General features: G+C 37.7%; 1 protein-coding gene across 3 annotated transcripts in view; it reads right to left on the bottom strand.

Annotated features, from left to right (window-relative positions):
* Positions 1-10,808: 10,808 nt before the first annotated feature.
* LOC126162509 (Down syndrome cell adhesion molecule-like protein 1 homolog) overlaps positions 10,809-26,419 on the bottom strand; it is a 169,015-nt gene continuing 153,404 nt past the window's right edge. For 2 of the 3 annotated variants that reach the window (XM_049919061.1, XM_049919062.1), the window contains 2 exons: positions 16,935-17,236; positions 10,809-11,977 (listed from right to left, as the gene is read on the bottom strand). In XM_049919061.1, the coding sequence (XP_049775018.1) occupies positions 11,864-11,977; positions 16,935-17,236 (416 nt within the window). In that variant the 3' untranslated portion in view covers positions 10,809-11,863. Of the gene's footprint in view, positions 11,978-12,017; positions 13,228-16,934; positions 17,237-26,419 lie in introns of those variants that run through there. The other variant, XM_049919063.1, reaches the window with a different exon arrangement.

Raw genomic sequence — 26,419 nt, 5'->3', positions numbered from 1 at the left:
GAGATGGGTTTGTCAGCCAAAAATGTCCAACTGAGTACACAAGAGGTAGCAATCTTGAATGTTGACCCAATATATTAGTAGGTAATATAGAATGTGTCCTTAGCACTAATCTCTGCCACCACCCAAACATGCTAGGAAGAATGGATTTGGCCAACTGAGACTATGCCACAGCTGTCACAAAGCAACTGAAGAAAATTCTTGTGTTTCAGTGATAATTTTACGTCTCAGAATATGAACTATACTTCAGTGTCATAATTATTGTCAGTTTTAATTTCAATGCTGTTCTGTTAAAAACTACAAAAAGAGTATAGTCATATTTTTTCTTCTTCTTCCTCAAGTTTTGCTACTGAAAGAGTGTAAATTTTCTGTTCTGTAAATGATATTGTAAAATAATAACATTTTTAATTTACTTGTGTCTTTATTTAGTAGTACTCTGTTTATTTCTCTTCTCCACTACTGATGAAGTCTTTTTTATATTTTTCAGTCCTTTGAATCATTGAATGTGGTTGGTTTGGTGACGCAATGATAGTGCACCATGTGCACACTATCACTTTCATGTTTCAATATGCAAGTGTCGAGTTCTTGATAAAGTCTTATCATTACCATCATCATCATTATTATTATGAAAATCATTTCTTTACATTGAAACTTAACAATACCACAGTTTTGTGTCACCAAGCTTGCCGATTACCAATGAAAACTTCTGGCTCTGATGCAGTTACTAGCTGCATCATAAGAAAAGGTATTTCATGCAAGTAAAAAATAAAAAAAAGTGAAAGCTAGAAAGAAAGAAACAATCAAACGAACTAACTCAGTCATTCATTCACTCACTCAGTGCATCATTTCCAAATCATATAACTGCACGCCTTTGTCATTTTCTTGCTGTTGTCACTTCATCAACATTTTACCTTCATATTTAAAACTAAAAAATAGCCCACTAGTATAAAGGAAGAAGATACATTACAAAATTGAGCACCTGACCAAGACAGACACAATCAACTCCTACATCAAGCAGAACACTCCGCAGAAGGATAGACATTTGGAGGATAGTGGACAATGTACCAGCGTGTTTCCACTGTACCTTGGACATGTTGTATACTACTAAAGAGGAAACAGGTGAGTTTTGATGACTTCTATGCCACCAGACAGCAATCATGACAACAATGTTATTCATGGCAATCACTTGCAGATGATTATAGTAGACATGAAGGATGAGGCCAATCACTGTACCCTGGACAAAGTTGCTCCCCAACATGCCATAGCATTCCCCATCATACTAGAGGGGTAGCTGCTACCACTCACCAACTTCTGAAGAACTGAGCAAGATCCTCCTCCTCTATGGAAGTGAGGCTGGCACAGATGCAAATTCTCCATGGACAGCTGTTACCAAGTTGCCAGGGAATCTGACTGAAGTCATCAGTAGTCAACCTGTCCATTGACTCAGGGGTTCCCTTTCCCATAATGTCAGATGCTTAATGTCATCAGCTAAAGCAGACAATGTTCCATGATATGCAAACAGGAAATATGTCCAGCTGACAGGAAAATGTGGACAAGGATAGCTATCAATGACAGGACACAGTTTGAACTTTGTCATTTTAACAGAATGTAGTCGTAATGCTATATGCGGATGGGACTTTGTGCAAGCATCACAAGCAGTCATAGATTGTGGAAGGGCAGTGTTCTGGAAAGATGAAGCTATTCCAACAAGCACTCATAACAAAGACTGCTCTTGGCATTTGTTTGCATTGAACATGTTGTTATCTTGCATCATCAATGAGATGAGTTCCAGTCAGCAGTTGAGATTCTAGTTAATAAGTAAAGCTTTTGTCTATTGCAAAAAGCTACTCTGGCTAAAAAAAAAAAAAAAATCTACTTGTCAGTGACGTTTAGGTTCTGGTACTGCGCACCGCAGAATTTGAATTCCCACCAGACATCATGGATGTCAAAGACCCTAGAGGTCTTTGCACCATTGCACCTTAAGTTGTGGCGGCTTGCGCCTCCTGGCCCGCATTTAGTGTGAGGGTGCCACAGTGGAACACGTGGTTCCAGCAGCCAATAGTAGCGTCCCCGATAGAGTATTTAAGCACCTGCCACTCTCTCAGCCAGCCAGTCTAACCTTAAGTACATCTCTGGACACATCGCCTCGCCTTAGACAGCTTATTTACTTCCTTGTTCTGAGTACAAGTGGACATGGTTGTTAGGTTTTCTTGTGACTCCGTTGTTTCAATCTTGTTGTTGTTCATTTTGTCCTTTGTAGCTCGTTTCTGTCCTCTCCCATTGTGTTGTTGTTTGCAGGCTGCTCCGTGGGTCCCGACGCGCCTTCCGTCACTTCAACCCCAGGACCGTTCTGGTCGCCGTTGCAACATTTTGGCGATGAGGTAAACGGTGGTCATTGTTGGTATGGAGGCAAAGTTGGTCTGTCTGCTGGAGCAACAGAAGCAGCTCATGCAGCAGCTGCAGCTCCAGTTAGAAATCTTACAAAAGTCACTGCAGTTGCTAACGTACAAAGTCGATGCCCGGGACGCATTACCACAACAGCTTCAGAGTAATTGGGTGTCCAATGCTTTCCTATGTCCACCATCATTTCCACTCTTTAATGACACTAACAAGGACTGGGAAACTTATTTAAATCAGCTGAAACAACATTTCATGGCTTTTCAAGTCATGGACGACTCCTTGCAGTGGTCGTTGTTTTTGTCTTGGGTCTCCCCAGACACATTCTTTGTTCTCCGCAAGTTGGCACTGTTGTCCGATCCTGTGGCTCTCTCTTTCCAGGAGATCTGCCTTTTGCTGACAAACTATTATTCCCAATGCTACCATGTCAGTGGGCTCAGAGATTGTCTTAAACATTTTGAACAATCAGTTTCAAATTTGAACACAACACAGTCCAGCTGTAATGGCATCAGTGAAAAGTCAATGAATCAGAGAGGTGAGTGTGAATATGCGGAACTGCAACACTGGTGCTGTGGTAAACATGGCTTTTATGAAATTGAAAGATATTTCTATGGTTTCTTAATAGTTTTATGTATGGTTTTTAAAATTTTTGTGGTTTTTAAGAGTTTTATGATGATCTGTATGTTATATACTGAGGAAAATAATAGTTTTAATAAAGGTAGGGATGATCCTGATCATAATTACAAAGGTATCTATGAAATCTTCTGGTAGCACCTCCTGCAGGTCAGTGAAGACAAAATTTAGACTGAATTTCTTGAATTTCTGCAAGCAAAAAAAAAAAAAAAAAAAAAAAAAAAAAAAAAAAAAAAAAAAAAAAAAAAAAATAAGTAATAACTAAAATAGGTGAGCCACCACACATAAATTATTTATTTATTTAGCTTGCTTTTAATGAAGTATTTTACAGAGGGCTGAGTGGAGAAACCCCTTTGTGAAGTCATGATAGTTGTGGGACCTGTGAAGCATCAATGATATTAGTAAAACATTATTAGAGTACAGTCATTTATTCAGAATGCTTACAAGTCATTATTCTTTCTTGCCAGTCTTGGCTGTTGCTTATTCAACTGCGCGTTGGATTCTAGCTGATGTCCGTCAAGTCAGCTCAGCATTTGGATGCCCAGGAGAAGATGTCGGTGACCCTGGTGTCACAGTGGACTGCCAGCAAGCAGGTGTGGCCATTGACCAGTGTGAAGTTGCTCTCTTAGTGACTGCTGGAGTGTACTTGGTCCCTCTCCAAATTCTACAATGAAGCTTGACGACCCATTCTTGATGTACCTAGTGTTAGTAGTCTTGTGGTAGGTTGATCTCCATACCCTTGGTAGGTGTCAGCACCTGAAGGTGCCTGAGTGTTGAACAGGAACATGGATCCCAAGAAGCCCTGTAGCTGACTTCCATGTTGAAGCCCTGTACTGGCAGCACCCTGCAATGTGGTGTTGTCAGAAAGCAGTCAATTTCCCCATTGATAGATGGTGGATGGCAAGCAGTATGAAATTCATCAGGTGAAGACCATCATCTTGAGTACATCTTGGGCTAGTTCATAGACTGTGCTGGTGCATCTAGGATACTACAGTATCATAATCATGGAATCCAATATTATTACTGTGAATGTCATCAATTGCAATGATCAAGTCATGATGAGAGCTGTAGTATTTAAAAGGAACTAGCATGAGGCTATGATGCAAGGCTTGAATAGTAATGACCGCAGGTGTCCTTCTTAATCTGCTATATTCACTTAACAGGATGTTAACTGCTGTGTCAGTTCCTCACTATGTGCTCTTGTGAAAGAGATGGAGTTCCTTGCAGTATGTCTTATGAGCTAATGAATATGCTTGCCTCCCTTCCTTTGGTTTTCTGTTGCAGTCCCCTCTCTGCTGAATCCATATCTACATGCAGCAGTGTCGTAATTTGTGGATGACCTGACCCACTTGTGGCATACTGGCTTGCTTCCTGCTTCTGCCTTTGTTCTGGCATGACTTCAATTTGCCTGTGGCAATGTGAATGTGTTTTAATAATTTTTTTCTAATTTCTACCCCTACACTATTCTGTACCATAACAGTTTTATGACGAGTTTTGTAATACTCACTTAATTATCTGGTTACTGAATGTCATTATTGCACTGCATTAAACTGTGTTTCTTAATAAGGATTTTACTCTCATGTTATGTTTAAAATAATTTAGACCTCAGGTGTTCTTCTTTTTATATTTTTCTATTGTTGTTCTTTTGACAAGACTTTTGTGAAATATAGTATACACTATTCGGTGCTGTATAGGGTTAGGGTGGCAGCCAGTCAAGGAATATTTTGGGAAATTGGTTTAAAAAAAATTATTTCAAAGACCCAGTCAAATTTTTACAAGTTTTCTCCCAGAGCAACTTATGTTGTGCTTCTGTGACACAAGTTGCCTGTCTGTCAGAACCGAGGCAGTTCTGTCCAGTTAAAGCTGCTGACAAGAGATGCCTCGAGCCCTACACTGAAACTGATAGTGAATCATGCCATCTGTTTTAGCCAATAGTGTGCATCAGATACAGGTCACGTGTATGGATGCAGGAGTATTCTGCAATGCAGAACACAATTGCCTCTCTATCTTGTGATCCAGACCTCGAACAGAAAAGATGTCTTTCTTGGGAGACAGAGCCTCTGGCTCTGTGTTCCATGACAGGCTACTGACATCAGTTAACATTAACTGCCTCCACTTCCATTGCCCACTTCAATTAGTTGTTCGACCTCCTAGACTGGCCTACACCTGGTAACTTCTGACCCTAGGTGCGGCCCTTTTATACCATACATTGAAATATATTCTATTCATTTTATCAAATTTCCTGTTCAATCACTTAACGGCAGCCCTGGATGCCCACTTACAAGTCCTGACCACTCAAACTTCTGTATGTTATTGTTGCAAGCCGAATCCAATGACCATCTCCCCCTTCCATGTCCATGTATGGTGCCAGAAGTCCCTATGGCATCATAATTTTAGTTTTTACAGTGGAACTTGATCAAAGCAGACCATGCATAATTTAGAACTCTGCTAAAACTGCACAAATATTTCAGTCCCAATGCGTTAAGTACATTTTTAAGTACTAATTTTTTGTATAAAGCAAAATGTGCTGAACACAGAAATGGAATGCAAATTTTAAGACTTAATTCACTTTACAATGTGAAAAAGAACTTACACACTAGTACTGTATTACAGTACACTTTAGTTATTCATGACTCTACAAGGACACTGTCTTTAACAAAAGTGTCGTATTTACTATTGTTACTGATGTGTGAGGGTCCATGATGGAACATTGTTGTGCACCTACAAACACTCTGCTGCAATCTGCACCTTGAAGGAGGTAGGTGTTGTTCTGTTAACAGTGGTCTTAACTGGCAGGGTTAAGCATTCCAAAGAAATGCACTATCTGCACTACATTGAGGTGTCAAAAGTCATGAGATAGTGATATGCACATATACAGATGGCAATAGTATTGTGAACACAAGGTATATAAAAGGGAAATGGATTGGTGGAGCTGACATTTGTGGTTCAGGTGAAAAGTTTTCTGTCATGATTATAGCTGCATGACAGGAATCAGCATACTTTGAACATGGAATGGTATTTGATGTTAGATGCATTGGAATTCCATTTCGAAAATCATTAAGGAATTCAATATTCTGAGATGCACAATGTCAAGTGTGTACCAAGAACACCAGATTTTAGGCATTACTTCTCACCATGGACAACACATTGGCTGATGGCCGTCACTTAACAACCAAGAGCAGTGGTGTTTGTGTAGAGTTGTCAGTGTTACCAGACAAGCAGTAGTGCCTGAAATAGTCACAGAAACCAATGTGTGATGTATGACAAACATATTCATTAGGGTGGTGTTGCAAATTTTGGCGCTAATGGACTATGGCAGCAGATGACTGACATGAGTGCCTTTGCTAACAGCATGACATTGCATGCAGTGGCTCTTCTGGGCTCATGACGATATTGGTTGGACCCTAGGTGAACGGAAACAGTGGCCTGGTCGGATGATTTCGGATTTCAGCTGGTAAGAACTGATAATAGGGTGTGTGTGGTGCAGACCCCATGAAGCCATGCACACAGATTGTCATCAAGGTGCTGTTCAAGCTGATGGTGGCCCCATAATAGTGTAGGTTGCATTTACATTCAATGGACTTGGTCGTTTCAACTGAATTGATCATTGGCTGGAAATGGTTATGTTTGGCTGATTCAAGACTATTGCAGCCAGACAATGATGGAATTCTTATGGATGACAATGTGCCATGTCACCGGACCACAATTATTGTTCACAATTGGTTTGAAGAACATTCTGGACAATTCAAGCAAATGATTTGGCCATCCAGATCACCTGACATGAATGCCATCGAACATTATGGGACATAATTGAGACGTCTGCTCATGAACAATATCCTGCATTGGCAACACTTTTGCAATAATGGATGGCTACAGAGGCAGCATTGCTCAATATTTCTTCAGGAGACTTCCAAAGACGTTTCGGTTCCATGCAATTTCAAGTTGCTACACTACATTGGGCAAAAGGAGGTCTGATTTAAGGAGGTATCCTGACTTTTGTCACCTCAGTATATTTTCTGCCAGTTTCATTTGACTAGCAGCACTTTAAGTGATAATCTGATGTCAAACAAACAGTATATGTCACTATCACTTAATGAAATGTTTAAGATAATCAAGGTGAGTGAGAAGGACAAACTCTATATGTGAAGTAATGTTGCATTTTAAATGTGGTAAAACACAAGTTTATGATAGTTTAATAAACAAGGATGAGGTATGGGATCAATGGATGAAAGGGGATGGGAAAATGAAAATAAAGATGAAGAAGATGGGACATGAAGTAATTGATGAGATAGTGTGGGAATAGTTTGCAGAGTGAGGCACTGAAAGTCACTAAGGAGTTTGGAAATATGAAATTTAAGGCATCCACAGGATTGCTGGAAAATTTCAAAGTAAGCCACAATGTCATGAGGAATAAGGTGTGTGGGGAAGCTAAGGATGTGCAGGAAAGTGTAACAACAGAATGGAAGGCCTGATGAAATGGGACTGTTTTATCATTCAATGCCTTCAAAATCTCTAACAATTCGAGGTGAACAGTGCAACAGCAGAAAAGTGTCTGAGGAAAGACTCACTATACTTCTGTGTGGAAACGTGTTAGTTGAAATGGACAAGCCACTAGTGATTGGAAAGGTGTAGCACAACCATGTTCTTTCAAGAACATATATGTCAGTAAGCTTCCAGTCACATGGTGAAGTAATAAAAAGGGAATGGATGGAGAGTGATCTTATGGAAGAATGGCTGGGCTCTTTCAATGCCAATACGAAAAATAAATAAAATTAAAAAATTAAAAAAATGCCAAGTTCTCTTTTTCCTAGGCAATGCAACCTGCCACTTGAAAGTCAAGTTATCAAACATGAAATTGGCTTGGTTCCCATCACGTTCAGCCAGCCTCACAAAACCCATGGAGCAGGGAGTTATTTACATATGCAAGTCCCATTATAAGAGATTATTGATACAGTCTCTTATTCTTAGTGTTGAAGAAGCTGAAAGTGCATTTGCTCTTGCACATTCAGTTTCTGTCCTGGATACAGTAAGTTCCTGATGAATTTTATGTAGCATGGTTAGCTTTGTGTATTCTGGAAACCTGTCCAATTTGGGAAATTATATTTTAGCATCTATGCAATTCTGTTTTGAGCAAGTTTTACTATATAATTTTTGATTATTAAGAACACTCTTCAGATTTTTTATGTTTAAGTATTATGCTTTCTTTGTCACTTGAAAGAATTTGTCAAGGTTTGCAGGATTTAATCCGTTTAACTACATTTTCAATATTTCACGTGGGAAATTACACCTGAAATTCTCAATGATATCTCTGTAGTCATGTTTTATTGCTCTGCAACTATATTAAGTCTGTCTTCTGGTTTTAAACATCTAGTTCCACTCATTGTTTCAAAGTGTTTCTTACAAAAATAGAAAATATGGCACATATTTTTAGTTTTTGCCTTCTATATGGTTTTGGGACAGACTGTTTTCCTTCTGCATTGTTTTGTAATGTTTACATCATGCCCACTTTTCCAGTTGGTATAATTTCATCTGAAATTGAAGTTATAACATCTTTCAGCTTTCAGTGCAGATGAAGAGTTTCAGAGATGGTGGCCAGAATGTTTTTAAATTTTGTTTTTGCTGTAGCTTCAAACAGAAACCCACTAAGACCCAAAGGAAAACTCGAATTGTTTACAGCAAAGAGTTGTCAATTCTTATGCAAAATTGACATCAGAAAATACTGTTGCTTGTATTCACACACAGAAGTTGGCCATCAACAGCTACAGGATGGGCATTGTATCACACTGCCTCAAGCATGGACTGGACCATGCAGCTGGCACTTGTTGCCACATGCTCTCAGTTTTTCAAGGTTGTTCTGTGCAAACACAAATTTTGCCTGCTGTGTGAAGAGCCAGGACACATGCTTCCTCTCTCCCATCTCAGGCACCTTTCCTCCTATGGAGACGTGGCTCACTGCCATGAGAACTACCCCCTTCTCCTAAATTTCTTCAATCTTTCAGCAGCCTGTCACTGCTCTCTGCCTATTATTCTTTTATTCTCATGTGATTTTAAATTACATTTGACAGTTCCCAGCTGTGTGCGAATTCTCACACCATAACATGTCAGGTTTTGAATGGAACATCATGATCTAATATTTTGAGTACTGCTTGTGAACTGAATATATTTTTTCTCTACATAACACATCACCAAGGAACACCCATTTTCACATCACCTGTGGTACCATTACTTTGAACACACTGATGGTGTCATATGAGTAGTCCCTTGCCACCCATTGTGGCTAACATTTTAAGGAAGATCTTGAGGAGAGAGCATGCCTGTCATTGGAGTTAAAACATACTTACTTTTGGTGTTATATGGATGACATCTTTGTAATGTGGCTTTCTGGCTTGCATTACTGGATGTATTTTTACAATTTCTGAGTTATCTTCATTCTAAAATCAAGTTTATAGTGGAGATGGAGAAAAAATTGAGTTGCACTGCATACTGTAAACCTGTACTCACAAACTTATGTTTGCAGCCCACCAGCTGTCACGATCCTTTACAGTGAAGTGGCATACTAGGACATTGGTCCACAGAGATGATCTGTTTCAGATTCAGACAGGTTAACTGATGAGTTACACCATCTCCATACCAAACTCCTACAAAAAGAATATTCCAAACAGGAGATCCACCATGCCTTATAACCAGCATATGTAAGATGATGTGAGGTGCTTGAACAAAATGAATGACATGGAGTAATAGTCATCTTGCCATTTGACAGCAGTATTTCTTCAAATATAGGAAAATATTTTAAAGAAACAAAGTTAAATGCATGTTCCATCTGCCAATTCTTAGTTCTTCTAGTCTAAGCAAAGGACAATCTAAGTTTTATAAGGTCTGATATTTATAAGATTCTACCTACATGTTGCAATCCATACACCTGACAAATCTGTTGCACAGTGGAACACAGATGCAACAGACATCGATGACACACATCTGGACCACCCATGGAAGTCTGCAGTGGCCCACATTTTCTCAGCATGGGGCACAATTTGGGCTACAATAATATCAAAGGACTCTCATCAACATTTTTGTAGTAGGTTAGCATAATTAATGAAGTGGGGAAAATTTGCAGCTCAATAAACCTTGTGAATAGAGAGAGAGAGAGATAGGGGGGGGGGGGGGGGGGTTCCAATGTAGCACAATACTGAATCCATTACTGATGGTTTGAAGTCATGGGGACCACAAAAGAGATACACTGGTCAGACAAAGGGTGATGCTTTGGTAGTGACTTAAGTATTTGGATGACAATAGTGGACAGACTGGCTTAAGTAGGAGTTGTAGGTTGCAAGTGCTACTCTGAGATGAAGAGGTTGACACAGGAGAGGAATACATCACAGGCTGCATCAAACCAGTCAGAAGACTGATGACTCAAAAAAATAAAATAAAATAAAAGTAGGAGGCTTCAGTGACAGCTCAGCATTGTGTTCATCACACTTGAAGATGTCAGCCAGTTGTGCTGATGGAATGTCAAAGGGATTGCACAATTACATGCAACATCTCATCCAAAACCCATTTCTACAGTAACAATATAGCTGAGAAATTTGTTTAAGAACACTCAAGGTACCCTAGAGGATGTAATATGATTCTGAGCTTCTGTTCTCATTCCTTAAAAATATCAAGTTTCATTCACTTTGATACACATTAGATTTACTCAACACAGTATACAACAATCATTTTATTTTTCTGGTTACAACAAGTACATCAGGATTGTATGATAAATAACTTTTTGTAGAGGTTAATTCTGTTCAAAATAATTTAATTTCTTTCTCTTTCATTGACAATAAATATATCAAGATGCAAACATTTTATAGCTTATATTTCCAACAAAATTTTATGAGACTGCAATAATCTGGTTAAAAGTTACTTCCATCTTTTGTTGTTTGAATTTTCAAGAAGTACAAGAAGCTTCAAAGTATTATCTGGTGAGATAAACAGACATACATCATGTAACATGTTTACAAAAAAGAAGAGCATTTCTTATGTCAAATACTTGACAAACAATACCATAGATGCCATCTTCAATTCACATATTTTGCTTATTGTTTTTAATCACTGCGACTTTATGGCCTGTTCTAAATGTCAGCATACCTGTTAACTTCCTGTGAGCATGACTTCATTCATGACAACCTGGTTAACACTGTTGCATTCAAAACTTAAAACACTAATGACATGTGATTATTTACCCCCTTGAAGTACACTTACTGAAGTATTTATTTAATATGTCCAAAATAAGTACTTTTGGATTGCAGTATTTTGGTATATTATCTTCTTATATACATCTGCACAGAACTTCTTGAAAAACTCAGTGACACAAATACTGCTACAATCAATTATAAAATTTTATACAATAATGAGTAGTATTATATAGTCACAACAATGATGCAACAAATATTGCAAAGGGATTTTCCACCTATTCCACATGCATTTATTGTGAAATGTATGCCATACAAATGGAAGGGAACACTGAGAAATTGACACATATTTTAAGCCTTTGTATGTATATGTTTCTCACATTATTCTTCCAGTTATTGTGCTTCAGTGTACTGCGTAACATTGAGGGTGCAGAAGCCTCAAGCACTTGTACACAGTGGGCACTTAAGGTGTAGCTGAGGAAATATTTTCTTTTGACTGGCAACTTGAAAACTGTACTCACAAAATTTTAGAAAAAGGCACTTGAATGTATTGTAGACCATTAAATCCATAAACTCCTCCTCATTTGTTTGTATGCAAATGTCACAAATTGGAGGAAATGGTTTGGAAGACAGAGGCCTGCTTGCCGCAAAACAGTTTAATGTCAGTACCTGTGGGATTTGTACAAACTGTGAAGTGGGATCCAGTCCACAGCATCATCATCATACTGTGATGTTTTACAAATTTTTGTGTAGACAGAATCTGCACTGCTGCCACACTGAAAATGAAGACAAAAATAATATTTAGTGGTGTATTTATGGATATGAGTGAAGTATATGATATATGATACACAAGGACATTTTTTTTTTCCAACCTCCGATCACTTAGTATAGAAGCTATGCAAATGGCAGAAAGTGGACATGCACTGTAGGCTACTGCGCAACTCTTGCACTACACACTCTGCCATTGCCGACCTCAAGGCATCAGTCTGCATTGCACTACAGCCATGTAAACATGGCTGCCGCCATTGTTGCTCCCACCGAGTGCAAGCAGAAGGGAATAGTGCAGCAGAAATTCATCGGAGAATGAGCCAAATGTATGGTGATAACTTCATGACTGATGGTGTTGTGCATGAATGGTGCCGAAAGTTTAAAGATGGCCAAAATGATGTGCGTGATGAATGGGGCCAAGGACACAAGTCTGTCATTATAGCCGATCTTGTTGAAGGAGTTTTCGGACCAAAAAGGGGTGTTGCTTTTAGAGTTTATGCAGCCTGGAACCACTATCAATGAAGCTGCTTATTGTGAAAGTTTACAATGTTTGCAGAGAGCCATTCAAAACAAATGAAGAGGATTGCTGACTTCAGGAACCCTGGCACCCAGTGACTTTCACTTTTTTCATGAACTGAAGATGGGGCTAGGAGGGCAGCACTTTCAAATCAATGAAGATCTTCAAAACAACATCAATGCTCATTTGAAATCATTGGCGGCAACATCTTTTGAAGAGGGTATTGCAAATCTTGTCCACAGCTACGATAAATGTCTCAATCTTTTTGATGATTATGTTGAAAAGTAACTATAAGTGTACAAAACTTTTGGTAATAAAATAACTGTTTTCTATGAACTTGTCTTTTATTTATAGTCTATCAGAAGTAAAAAAAAGGCTGTCTGTTAGTGAAAGGTGCTGGAATGAAGATAAGTCATGAGAGTGGAGAATGGAATTAACAAATGATGCCGCTCTGAAACAACCTATGAACAAGAGTGCCAGAATAAAAAAATTCCCAGTATATTCACTAAAACAGATTAGTGGAAAGTGGGAACAACATTTCATAAAAATGGTGATGTTGACCTGAGAAGATAGTTAAATCCAAAACAGTGGGAAAAAAGGAATCATATTCTTCGACAATCTGTACAAACTATCTGGTCCCCTTCTTCTTAAACTTGAGGTAAAATATATAAGATATCTTCCTTTTACCCTCTCCTCATAATTATTCAGAAAGAGACGTGTTCACCAAGTCAACTTGGATTCCTGTAAGTAAAAAAAAAAAAAAAAAAAAAAAGAATACATCATTTACTACCTAATGATCGTTTTTAAACTACATACGATAGTGTGAACTGTAGGAGGGGCATTATGCTCTGCCTTAAGAAAAATGGTAACACTTGATGTGCTGACAAGGTTGGTGAAGATGACAATCAACATCATGTGAAGCAAAGTAGTGGTTTTAGGAATAATGTCCAAACCACTGAATATTTACAGTGATGTCTTGTATGGGGATGAACTAGACTTTCTTCTTCCCTTTGTAACGCTGGAAAATGTGGTGAGAGAACATCTAGTCAGATAACCTATAAACCACTGCAGTGTTAGCTTACATCATGAGGTCCTGTTACAAGATCTCAGAGGGGAATAGAGAAGTTCTTCTTTGTACTAAGACAGGGGATTGGCTATCAGCAAATCAGAGGCTTGTAGAAGAGTACATATGGGAAACATGCTGATATCAAAAACTACATGTAACTGTGAATTTAAGAGGATTGAGCAGTTTAAAACACCTGGGATAGACCATAACTGAAAACAATAATACCTTTTACAAAATTATAAATGACTATAGTTGAGACAGCATTAGAAGATCCCTGACAGCACAGAGCTGTTGCTGTCTGTCAACTGTGGAATGCCTAATAGCTGCAGGTGAAAACAGTAGCAGTTTGCAGAATTGATGATAGCTCTGTGGCACTGCCATAGAGATATTTGTAAAATCGCTTCACGTTATTATTTGAGGTAGGCTCACAAAACTGCTGTCCCATCCCACTGCAACTGTCATGGATCAACTTATGTCTATTCAACTATAGTTGTAACGAATGGAACCCATTTTGGTACAATGAAAGTAGTTTCTTGAAGAGTTTTATCTCACAAGACTAAATAGCATATAAAACACTTGTAGGATCAGTGTCCACATACACCTCAGAAACTTGGCCACTAACAGTAAGGAAAACACCTACATACTGGGTGGCTTTGAGAGGAAGATGCTCAGCAGAATAATAGGTTTACATTATGAAGGTGGAAATTGGAGAATGGTGTAAAAATGGACTTTATGCTACCTGTAAAAATTCACCAATCATAAAAATAGCAAACTCATTAAAACAGATAGGAGCCCATGAGTAGATGGTGAAGAGGTGCCAAAGAAGAGCTTAACTGAACATACCAGAAGTTGGTGAGAGTAAAATCACCCAAAAACAATGTGGGTTGATGGTGCTGAAAAAGACCTGCAAACAATAATATGTTAGAATTTAAAAGAATTAGCAAAAAATCAGATTACTTGGCAGAAAACTGTGTAAGAGGTGATGATTCACAATGGATTGGAGTAGTGCAAGAGAAGAAGGAGAAGAAGATGATGATGATATGAAAAAAGTTCTAGCAAATTGTAGCAGTTGGTTTTGTTTTTCTTCCTGACAACTTTGCAGAATATGCTATATAGATATTTTCTGTCAGACACAAATTAAGTTTTCAGAATCTCCAGTATATATTAATGCTCATTTTTTGTTGAGATGATTTAGTTGTTGGCATCCAGACTATTTCTTGTGATTTGACAGTCTTCCTTTTGTAAGAGATGTTACTGCATACCCCCACCAGTTGTGATAATGATTATCTTGATGACAACAGTGCTACATCCCTCATACTACAGTCATAATGAATACACTCAGAGTGAAGCAAAGTGTGAAAACATGTTATTTCAAACCAGGGGCTCTTGAGACTTCACTGTGGAAACTTGTAAGCCATCATCAAATTGATTCTGAGCATTCACGTTATTTTCCTGTAGCACACACAATTACAATTATTGTGGAACCATATTAGGTCAGTTGATGACAGGATGATGGTAAACACTAGTTAGTGAATATCAAAAAGTTAAATAGCAGAATGGAATTTATTAAAAATGAGAGAATTTTTCGAAAATAACAAATGTAAACATTACAAGACAGGTTGTAAAAAATAATAAACATTACTGGAATAAACTACAAAAATCCAGAAACAAAATAAAGAGAAGCAACAAATTGCCATAGGTTAAAATTTACCGTAATGTATTATTTTTCTAAATCACTGAACTGCTCTGGACACAGGATGAAATGTACTGATGTATGTGTGATAGTGCCTTTTCTCCGAAGTCACATAGCCATTGACTTTATACAGAAATCCCATTTCTCATATTGTCTTTCAGTCCTCAGAGTAAACACTAACTACAATAGCTGGTTGTTCTTACAGAGAATAAATTGCCATGATGGTGTCCACTTTCAATGTTCTGCCAATTGGGCTTCCACAGATCAATTGCAGACTGAAGAAGTCTTCAGGTGAAGGGAAGAGGTTGCAAGGTTAGTTTCTCTCAAGGAAGCTGGTGTCTAAGTATTAGGTAAGAGTCATTTGCTTAAATCTTGTTTTTTTTTTCTCTGCAGCACTTTCTTGTCAGCATTCTTAAGAGGAAATGCCAGTCAGAAGCATAACTTTAGAATGAGGTTAGTTTTAGGCACTTAATGATAAGTCTATGTGCCTGTTTCTGGTCAGTGGTTGTGCAAAACTATTTATTTGAGGAAGAAAGCAATGTAAAAGGCTGTATTCAATGATTATTGTCCTGGAATAACTTAAAAAATGGTTTTCCTCTTCCTGAGAAATTTCACTTTCATGTAAAAGCAGGCACATTCACATCCAGAACTTTAGTAAAAAAACTTAATGTAGCATTTATTTATGGTTAAAAGTGAATTGTACTTCAAAATTCAAATAATGAAAATAAAAATGCAATTTGACAGATTAATTTTTGATGTTGTAACATCACTTAGTGATATCATTGAACAGTATATTACTGGTATAGGTAAAGTGGAAAGCCATTATATTCAAATCAAATAAAAACAAATATTAAAGCATTATATTTCAGATATTTAGAGATGAACAAAAACGTTGTACAAATAATGTGTATTCACAGACTACAAATCATCAATGAAGAAACAATACTGTATAACTGACTCTGTGTTGTTTTGCCATGAAAATGCAAAAGGGCACACAGCCATAGCACATTTTTATCCCCTGTTACTTATCTCTCCATACCTGAAAGCAATTCTCGAGTCTCAGCTGATGGAAATGGTTCCACAAGACAATCTTTTCAATAAGAAAGAAATCATTGGTCACTTGGAATTAGCGTATGAAAGGAGGATATGTTTTTGAGAATGACTGACAGATGCCAAGCACTGCATCTATTGTCAATCCTTAGTCAGTCTTCTTGGATTATGCTATAGTCTTCTGATGTTACAACCTCCCTACAGGCAACAGCATCTTCCACAAATAACATCACAGAGTGTATGACATTCCTGTTACACGGTATTTCGTACTTTTGCACATACATGGTTTTCTTTGAGCTTCACATTCACTGCAAAGAGTTGAAAATTGGCAGTTTCCACAGTAACAGCAGGTGCAATGAGTCAATTACATCATCTGACCAAAATCAGGAAAATTGAAGAAGTCTGTCACATGGTAATGTTTCTTCAATGATGAAATTTGGTACTGAAATTTCTTTTAGGTCAAGTTAGTTACCCACTGCTACATAAAAAAATAGAGTTAAAAAAGTATAAGTAAGTACAAGAATAGAATGAATTTACACTAACAAAGGAAAAGCTATACTCATTGCATAATTCATTGGAATTTAGCAACCAAATTTGTTTTATCATAGCACACATCACTCCAAAGATACTGTTTATTACCTTGTATATGTCAACATTGACTCCTTCCAGAGGCTGACCCTGAGAGCAATGGTCCATAGTGAGTGGGACACCTTCCACTGCACCTTCACTCCCCATGGAATTGGGGACCTGGAAAGTTGCATATGGACTAATATCTTGCCTGCGTCCCAATGACACACGCATTGGTGTGGGCAAGCAGACTGATTCATGTGGGCTTGAGCTCATCATTCCACTACAGCCATTACTGCCTCCCGCAGTTGTATCAGATTCACATCCTCCAACCTTCCCAACATCAGGTACAAGTCCTATCTCTGATGGTTTCTCTGTAAAACAACCCCATTTATGAAAAACTGAAAGTGAACATCAAACTGGATTATCAGAAAGTTACATTCAGAAAATGTAACATGTTAATTATCTAATTAGATGGACAACACAGTCTGACCATGTTGCTCACAGATAGAAAATCATTTGTATACAAATGTTTTATTTGCAGAAAATGACAAGTACAGAGAAAAGTTATTATCTCTTATGGGAGGGAATGGCCCACCCACTGTTAAATATTAAAATATCCAACACTTAAGTTGAGCTCTTGACAATATACAAAACCTTCAAACATTTCCCTATTTCTTACTACTAAACTCATTCAATCAAAATGTGGCACATCTTCACTCATATAACACAAGTACAGCACACTGTAGGTTTTTCTTACCACCCAAAAATTGATCTTGTAACAAAGTGCAGTGTACAATGCTCAATCACATCAAAGCCACTTATTTCCATCTGTGTGACCTTGACAGAACTGTTGGCTTAAACTGTTTGTTGCTTTATGCATCCAGCTCTCCCAATCATATGTAACTTTTGTGTTAAAAATGAAGTAATAGAAACCAAGGGGGCAGTTCATAGGAGTACACTGTTATTAGTATAGGCACTCCTCATTGCCATGTCAGCCAACTCATTGCCCTGTATGCAAACATCTACACCTATGTCTCTATTCTGCAAACCACTGTGAGGTGCATGGCAGTGGGTACATCCCACTGTACTAGTTATTAGGGTTTCTTCCTATTCCACTCACCTATGTAGCATGGGAAGAATGATTGATTGAATGCCTCTGCTGTGTGGTAATCATCCTAATCTTACCCTTATGATGTTTATGTCTATCTTCAAGAGTCTACCAGTTCAGTTCCTCACCCACAGATGAAACAAAGCTGTGACCATTCGTGCTGCCCTTCTCTGTATACGTTCAATAACTCCTGTTAGTCCTTTTGGTATGGGTCCCACACACTAGAGCAATAGTCTATAACCAGTCATACAAGTGATTTGTAAGCGATCTCCTTTGTAGAGGGATTGCACTTCTCCAGGATTCTATTAATAAATTGAAGTCAACCATCTGCTTTACCCAGGAGTGAGCATATGTAATCATTCCATTTCATATCCCTACAAAGTGTTACACCCAGGTACTTCTATGATTTGGCTAATTACAACAGTCACCAATTGATGTCATTATCACAGGATTCTACATTTTTTCGGTTTGTGTAGTGTGTTTGCATTCCTGAACATTTAAAGCAAACCGAGCGGGGTGGCGCAGTGGTTAGACACTGGACTCGCATTCGGGAGGACGACGGTTCAATCCCGCGTCCGGCCATCCTGATTTAGGTTTTCCGTGATTTCCCTAAATCACTCCAGGCAAATGCCGGGTTGGTTCCTCTGAAAGGGCATGGCCGACTTCCTTCCCAATCCTTCCCTAATCCGATGAGACCGATGACCACGCTGTCTGGTCTCCTTCCCCAAACCAACCAACCAACCATTTAAAGCAAATTGTCAATATTGGCTTAACTTTGAAAACTTATCAATATCTGACTGAATATGTGTGCAGCTTCTTTCAGATAGTAGTTCATTATAGATAACTGCATTGTCCGCAAAAAACTCTGAGGTTGCTATTAATATTGTGTGCAAGGCCATTAATATACAACATGAGCAGCTAGGGGCCAAACTCGCTACCCTGCAGCACAGCTTAAGTTACTTCTACATCTGATGATGATTCTCCATCCAAGATAACATCCTGCATCCTGAAACTTCTTGGTAGATTAAAACTGTGTGCTGGACTGAGACTCAAACTCAGAACCTTTGCCTTTCATGGGCAAGTGCTCTACCACTTGCCTGCGAAAGGCAAAGGTCCCGAGTTCGGGTCTAGGTCTGGCACACAGTTTTAATCTGCCAGGAAGTTTCATATCAGTGTACACTCCACTGCAGAGTGAAAATCTCATTCTGAAAACATCCTCCAGGCTGTGGCTAAGCCATGTCTCCACAATATCCTTTCTTTCAGGAGTGCTAGTTCTGCAAGATTTACTGGAGAGTTTCTGTAAAGTTTGGAAGGTAGGAGACGAGATACTGGCAGAAGTAAGGTTGTGAGGATGGGGTATGAGTCATGCTTGGGTAGCTCAGTGGTAGAGCACTTTCCTGCAAAAGGCAAAGGTCCCAAGTTCGAGTCTCGGTCCAGCACACAGTTTTAATCTGCCAGGAAGTTTCATATCAGCACACACTCCACTGCAGAGTGAAAATCTCATCCTGCATCCTCCTTACTATAAAGCCCTCAATCCAGTCACAAATTTTACTTGATACCTCATACAATTACACTTTTGGCAACAAGTGTAGGTGTGGTACTGAGTCAAATGCTTTTCAGAAATCAAGAAATACTGCACCTATCTGACAACCATGATCCAAAGCTTTCACTGTGTCTTGTGAGAAAAGTGCAAATAGGATTTCACATGACCAATGTTTTTCAAACCCATACTGGTTGGCATTGAGGAGGTCATTCTGTTCAAGATACATCATTATGTTTGAGCTCAGAATATTTTATAAGATTCTATAATGAATAGAAGTCAAGGATACTGGACAGTAGTTTTGTGGATCACTTCTACCATCCTTCTTGTAGACAGATGTGACCTGTGCTTTTTTTCCAAGAACTGGACATGGTTTTTTATTCAAGGGATCTATGATAGATTATAGTTAGAAGAGAGGCTAACTCAGCCACAAATTCAGTGTAGAATCTGACAGGGATTCCATTGAGCCCTGGAGCTTTGTTCAATTTTAACAATTTCAGCTGTTTCTCAACACTGCTAACACTAAATCTTATTTCATTCATATTTTGGTCATATAGGGATTAAGTTATGGGAATTATCCTGGGTTTTCCTTTGTAAAGGAACATTTGAAAATGAAGTTAAGCATTTGAGCTTTTGCTTTGCTACCCTCAATTTGAGTTCTGCCTCATTCGCTAGGATGTGGACACTACCTTTGCTTTGGTGAAATATCATTTCACAGTATTCTGCTATGGTAGTCATTGAAGGAATCATGCATTAGTCTCTTGACAGCAAAATGTGTTTCATTCAGCATCTCTCTCTCTCTCTATAACCCTACACTTTGTTTCACACCTGTTATGCAGTAATCTCTGTTTCTTGAGAAGCTTCTTTACAGTGACTGTATATCATGGAGGTCCCTCCCATTATGTCTGTCTAGTGCATGGTCAACTATTATTTTAGACCTGAGCCACAGTTACTCTACATTCTCCAGCCCTGTGCTGTAAGGTTCGAGTTCCTCACTGAGATATGGAACTATTGATATTTTTATCTAGTTTACTGAACGTATGCATATTTCTGCTAATTTTAGTTGTCCTTTGCACTTTGGTAATCATTGTTGTCACAACTGTGTCATGGTCACTGCTACCAGTTTCAGTGTGGACATTCTCAAAGAGGTCAGGTCTATTTTTTTGCCATTATATCCAATATATTTCCATCATGAGTGGGGTTCCTAACTATTGTTCTAGGTAGACATTTAGCAGTGTTTCACAGGATGCCTTCTCACACCCACCAATAACAAAACTGTAATTTTCCCAGTTAATTGTTGGATGATTTAAATCTTCACTAATGGTTACAGTATGACTGGGGAAGTTACATATAAGTGAAATGAGGTTTTCTCTAAAGTTTTTTTGGTCACATCAGAAGATGAGTCTGGTGGCTGATAGAAGGATCCAATTATCAATTAATGCCTACATTGTCCAAACAATCTCATATGCAGCTTCAATTTCTATCTCAGTGGATTTGAGTTTCTTGTCTACTGTGGCAAATCGACCCCCTTCATTTCCCTTTTGCCTATTCTTTCAATATACACTTAAATTTTCCCTCAAAATCTCACTGGTATCAATTTCAGGTTTCAGCCAGCTTTCTATACCTCATATTATGTGAGCTTCACTGCTTTTTATGAGCGCTTAAAACCTTGGCACTTTGTTGCAAAGGCTTTAGTAGTTTAGCATTAGAATTTTAATACTCTTTCCTGTAGGAGTGATTTCTATCAGTCTTACACTGATACTTCTGGGTTTCCTACAGCTTTCATTATCTGGACTGGATGGAGTGTCACCAAATCTAAAAAACCCTTGTGTGCACCCCACACACAGTCAGCTACCTGAGTAGCAGCCTCTGATGTGTAGTGTACACCTGACCCATTTAGGGGGGACCCTACAGTTCTCAACCCCAAGGTGCAAGATGAGGAAGTCAAGCCTAACTTGTCATAGAACCTTCGAAGTCTCTGGTTCAGAACCAAAGGACAATGAGCAGCTCTGGGGACAATCCACACCTAAATCTACTTCTATATTCTGAATCCCACCATGAGGTGCGTGACAGAGGGTAGTCTCATTGTACCAGTTATTAGGGTTCCTTCCTGTTCTTAGAGTCATCATTTAAAACCAGTTCTTGAAACTTTATTAATAGACTTTCTCGGGATAATTTGCATCTATCTTCAAATGTCTTCCAGGTAACTTTGTTTGGCATCTTTGTGACACTCTCCCCCAGATCAGACAAACCTGTGACCATTCATGCTGCTCTTATATGTATACGTTCAATATCCTGTGTTAATTTCTTTTGGTACACTTCATCAATATTCTAGAATTGGCCACATGAGTGATTTTCAAGCAATCTCCTGTGTAGATAGGTTGTGCTTTCCCAGTATTCTACCAAAAAACCAAAGTCTGCAAATTTTGAGCTTTGCTGAAACACCATACATGAGACTGTGGTTGATTACTAATCAGTAGAATGACACTTACTTTTCTTGCCATTATAAAATGTGAAGAGGGTATTTTATTCTTCCATTTGCTTATGAATTGTGTTCACTGAACCCCATAATTATGAACCTTCAAGGATGTGAATGAGACAAATATGTTTTAGCATTTTATCTGCTAGGTACGTCTTCTGAAGTCCATTTATGGAATTAGCGAAAATGATTCAAATCTTCTGCCAATCATATCTCAATCATTCCACTGCTTCTGGGTTGCATAGAGCTCTGTGCAAAAAGCTGTAAACTTCATCTTGGCACAGAATCCTAAAGACACTGTGAAGGAAAAACTACAGAATAGATGACACAATATTTTTTGTTTGGAGATGTACTTTTCATTCCAGTTGATTCATAGCGAGGATATCCTCTGGGATGTGGAATGTGCCAGAAAACAAGACTACACAGTAAATGCACACAATATAAGATCAGAAAAAAGACTTAAGCATATTTACATTTAAAAGGATATAAAAATTATCACCAAATATTGAACTTTCAATACACTTAGGTGCATATGACAATACTTAGGCTATTGTAGCCATGCATCATCAAATAATATATGACTGCATTACTGCAAAAAAATTTTACAGGTTGTGCAAAATATTCACATTACACGATATTATTAATAACATACACACTTCAGCTGGTTCTGCTAAGAAATTCATTAATGGAGTAGAAGGAGATGGCCACCAATAAATCCTTTAGACTCTTCTCAAACTGTTGTGTGCTGTCCTTAGGTTAGTTAGGTTTAAGTAGTTCTAATTTCTAGGGGACTGATGACCATAGATGTTAAGTCCCATAGTGCTCAGAGCCATTTGAACCATCTTCTCAAACTGAATTTCATTATTAGATAAACTTTTCATGGCTGCTGGCATGTTATTGAAATAGTGTGCTGCTGTCCAGTGGACACCTTTCTGAACCACAGTAAGAGACTTTAAATCATTGTGAAAGTTATTCTTAGTATAGTGTATAGTGTATAGTGTTTTATTCGTCTCATAACATACAATTTCTAATCATATGATTAGTGTACAGGAGACACGTCAAAAAATGGATAACACAACTTAGGCCTAATTGGTACAAAGAATTTTAACATTAATATAAACTTTTATTTTTCTTTCCTCCCTTTTGTGAAGGACAGCTACATTTACACACAAGACTATATGTAAATTTATCCTGCTCAAATGTTCAGTTCATCCTTCATGAACTCCTCAACAGTGTAGTAGCAGCGTTTGACAAGTATATCATATAGCTTTGTTTTCAGTGTCTCTAGGTTCATACTCAGAACATTCTTTCCTTTTAGCTTGTTATGGATTTTCATTGCCATATACTGAGGAGACTGTGCATATAGGTTTAACCGATGAGTGGGAAGCATGAAATTGTCTTTGTTTCTTGTGTTATATGAGTGATTGAAACAGTTTTTCTTGAATAACTCTAAATTGCTATGTAGAAAGATGATAATATCATAGATGTATAAGGAGGGAACTGTTAATAACTGTTGTTTTTCAAATAGTGGGCGACATGATGTCCTTGGATGGGCGGTACACATGTTCCTTATTATTCTTTTCTGTAGCTTTAGTATGCGCAATATATTGCTTGAATTTCCCCAAAAAATAATACCATACCTTACAACTGATTGAAAGTAGCTGTGGTATGCAATTTTCCTTGTATTCATGTCTGTTGCACCAGCTAATATTTGCATAGCAAATGCAAAGCTACATAATTTGTTTAACAGGTAGTCAACATGTTTATTCCAATTTAAATTTTTATCTAGGTTTAACCCTAAAAACTTAACAGAATCTACTTCCTCTATATCCTGATTTTTATAAGTTATTTTAATTTCTTGGGGCTTTGACTGTTTTGTTCTGAACTGGACCATGTGGGTTTTGGGGATGTTCAATCTTAATCCATTCAGTTGGAACCATGTTTCTAGTTTGTTCATTGTGTGTATTATGTAGAGAGGGATGTTTTCTGGCTCCTGGTTTTCAATTAATACAGATGTGTCATCTGCAAATAAAATCGATGGAGCATTTATATTGTTCAGTAAATCATTAACATAGAACAAGAACAAAATAGGTCCTAGAATCGAGCCTTGAGGGACACCTTGGGCTACTGTTTTCCATTTTGAATAGTAATTTGCTGAATTTGATGAGACAATCACTCTTTGTTTCCTATTTGATAAGTATGAAGTAAGCCAATTTAGAACATTACCCTTGATCCCATACTTGTCAAGCTTATAGATAAGCAGTGCATGATTTACAGAGTCAAAGGCTTTTGTGAGATCACAAAAGATTCCTGCAACTTTATTATGGTTGTCTAATGATGTGCTGATTTTGTCGATAAACTTGTTAATTGCATCAGTAGTACTTTTGCCACGCTGGAAACCAAATTGATTTCTAGTACTGATTCCATGAACTGAGCTGTTGGTTTGAAAAAAATATATACTTGTAATGACAACTTTCATTAAAGAATAAATATATTGTGAAGCAGTATTTTAGTATCCCCAGTTCCTTAAACAGCTCTCTGCAGTATGTGCTTGAGTTTGCACCACAAATAATTCATGTTACTTGTTTATGGTCCCAGAAGACTTTAGCTTGGCTTGGCTTACCCCAGAAAATAAACATGCATGACATTATGAAATGAAAGTAAGCCTAGCATGCTAGTTCCTTTATTTTTTATATCACCTACGTCTGACAACATTTGCATAGCAAATAGAGATTTGCTTAGATGCTTCAGCAGTTCTGTGGTATACTTCTCCCAGTTAAATTTATTGCCAAGCTGTAATCCCAAGAATTTAACACTGTCAACTTCTTCTATCTGCTTGTCATTACATTTTTGGTATACACTTGTTTTTTCAAGGTTCAGTGATAGAGAAACATTTATTAATGTCCATGAAAATTTCATTAGCTGACCTTTCTGAGACTGTACTTGAGTTACTATTTATTGAAATGTTTGTATCATCTGTAGAGAAAACAAACTTAACATCTGGTAATGTTACTGATGGAAGGTCGTTGATATACACAAAAATATATGAGTCCTAAGAGGGAACCTAAGGGGACACCACATGTTATTTGTTCCCAGCTAAATGGTACCTGATAGCTTAATACAAGTCTCTTTCCTATTGACACCCTTTGTCTTCTGTCAGAGATATAGGATTTGAACTATTTTGCAACATTTCCTATTACACCATAGTATTCTAATTTACTTAAAAGGATATTGTGATTTACACAGTCAAATACCTTTGACAGATCACAAAATATACCAGTAGCCTGTAATTTATTGGCTAATGAATTAAGTACATTCACACAGTATGTGTAGAGAGCCTTCTCAATATTGGAACCCTTTAGGAATCTGAATTGTGACTTGGATGATATTTTATCTATCGTCAGATGGTTAAGAAGATGACTGTATATTACATTTTCTAGAATTTTTGAGAATTTAGGCAAAAGCAAAATTAGACAGAGGTTTGATGTTATTTCTTTATTTCCTTTCCTAAATAGTAGCTTAACTTCTGCATATTTCAACCATTCAGGAGGTTTTCCACTGATAAAAAGACTGGTTACATAAATAACTTAAATGACACTTCAGTCAGAGGCACATTGTTTAATCAGTTTTGTTCACAGCAACTAGAATTTTTTGATTTTAATGATTTTATGGTGGGCATTACTTCTACTGATGTTGTAAGGATCATACTCTTATTATTGTAGTTATTTGTAGCAATTGGTCTGAGATATCCCATGGCAGCATCTACTGAACCTGACAACCACATCTTTTCAGTAACAGCTATGAGGTGCTTATTGAAAAATTCAGCAACACTGCACACATCTGTTACCCACGTATCATTTACTTTCAAATCTCTGTGCTCCTCGTCATCTCTAGTTCTGCCAGTCTTTTCTTTCACTATATCCCATATTGTCTTTATTTTGCTATCTGACGTGACTGTCTTTTTCTGATAATTTATTTGCTTTGATGTACATATTACTATCTTCAATATTTTGCAGTATGTTTTTTAATGATCTACAGCATTTACATTAGGTTTTTTCCTGACTGATAGATATAATTTCCTTTTTGTCTTACAGGATACCTTATCCTGCAACACTTATCTTAATACATCTGAACCAGTGTTTAGAGAGGCAGGTTACATCAGCTGGCTTGGATGAGTCTAATTCATCAATGCAGATAAGTATTTCATTGATTTTACTTCTTAGCCCTCGAATATGTTAATGCACTAAAGACAGTAGGCATTTCCCACTAACTGAGATAAAACTGGGTGAAAATAAAATTTCTGCTGATTGATGAAACTTGTGAACCAAGAACTGTGTTTGCTGAAAATATGTGCCAGAATTATGCTGTTTAGTTTCTTTCTCAAAGTGAAGGTTGATTTCAATCCTGACCTCACTTAAAACTTGACT

The sequence above is a fragment of the Schistocerca cancellata genome, chromosome 2, assembly GCF_023864275.1.
Source record: "Schistocerca cancellata isolate TAMUIC-IGC-003103 chromosome 2, iqSchCanc2.1, whole genome shotgun sequence".
Classification (NCBI taxonomy): Eukaryota; Metazoa; Arthropoda; class Insecta; order Orthoptera; family Acrididae; genus Schistocerca; species Schistocerca cancellata.
Note: the sequence above shows the minus strand (reverse complement) of the source record. Positions and strands in the feature narration are given on the sequence as shown.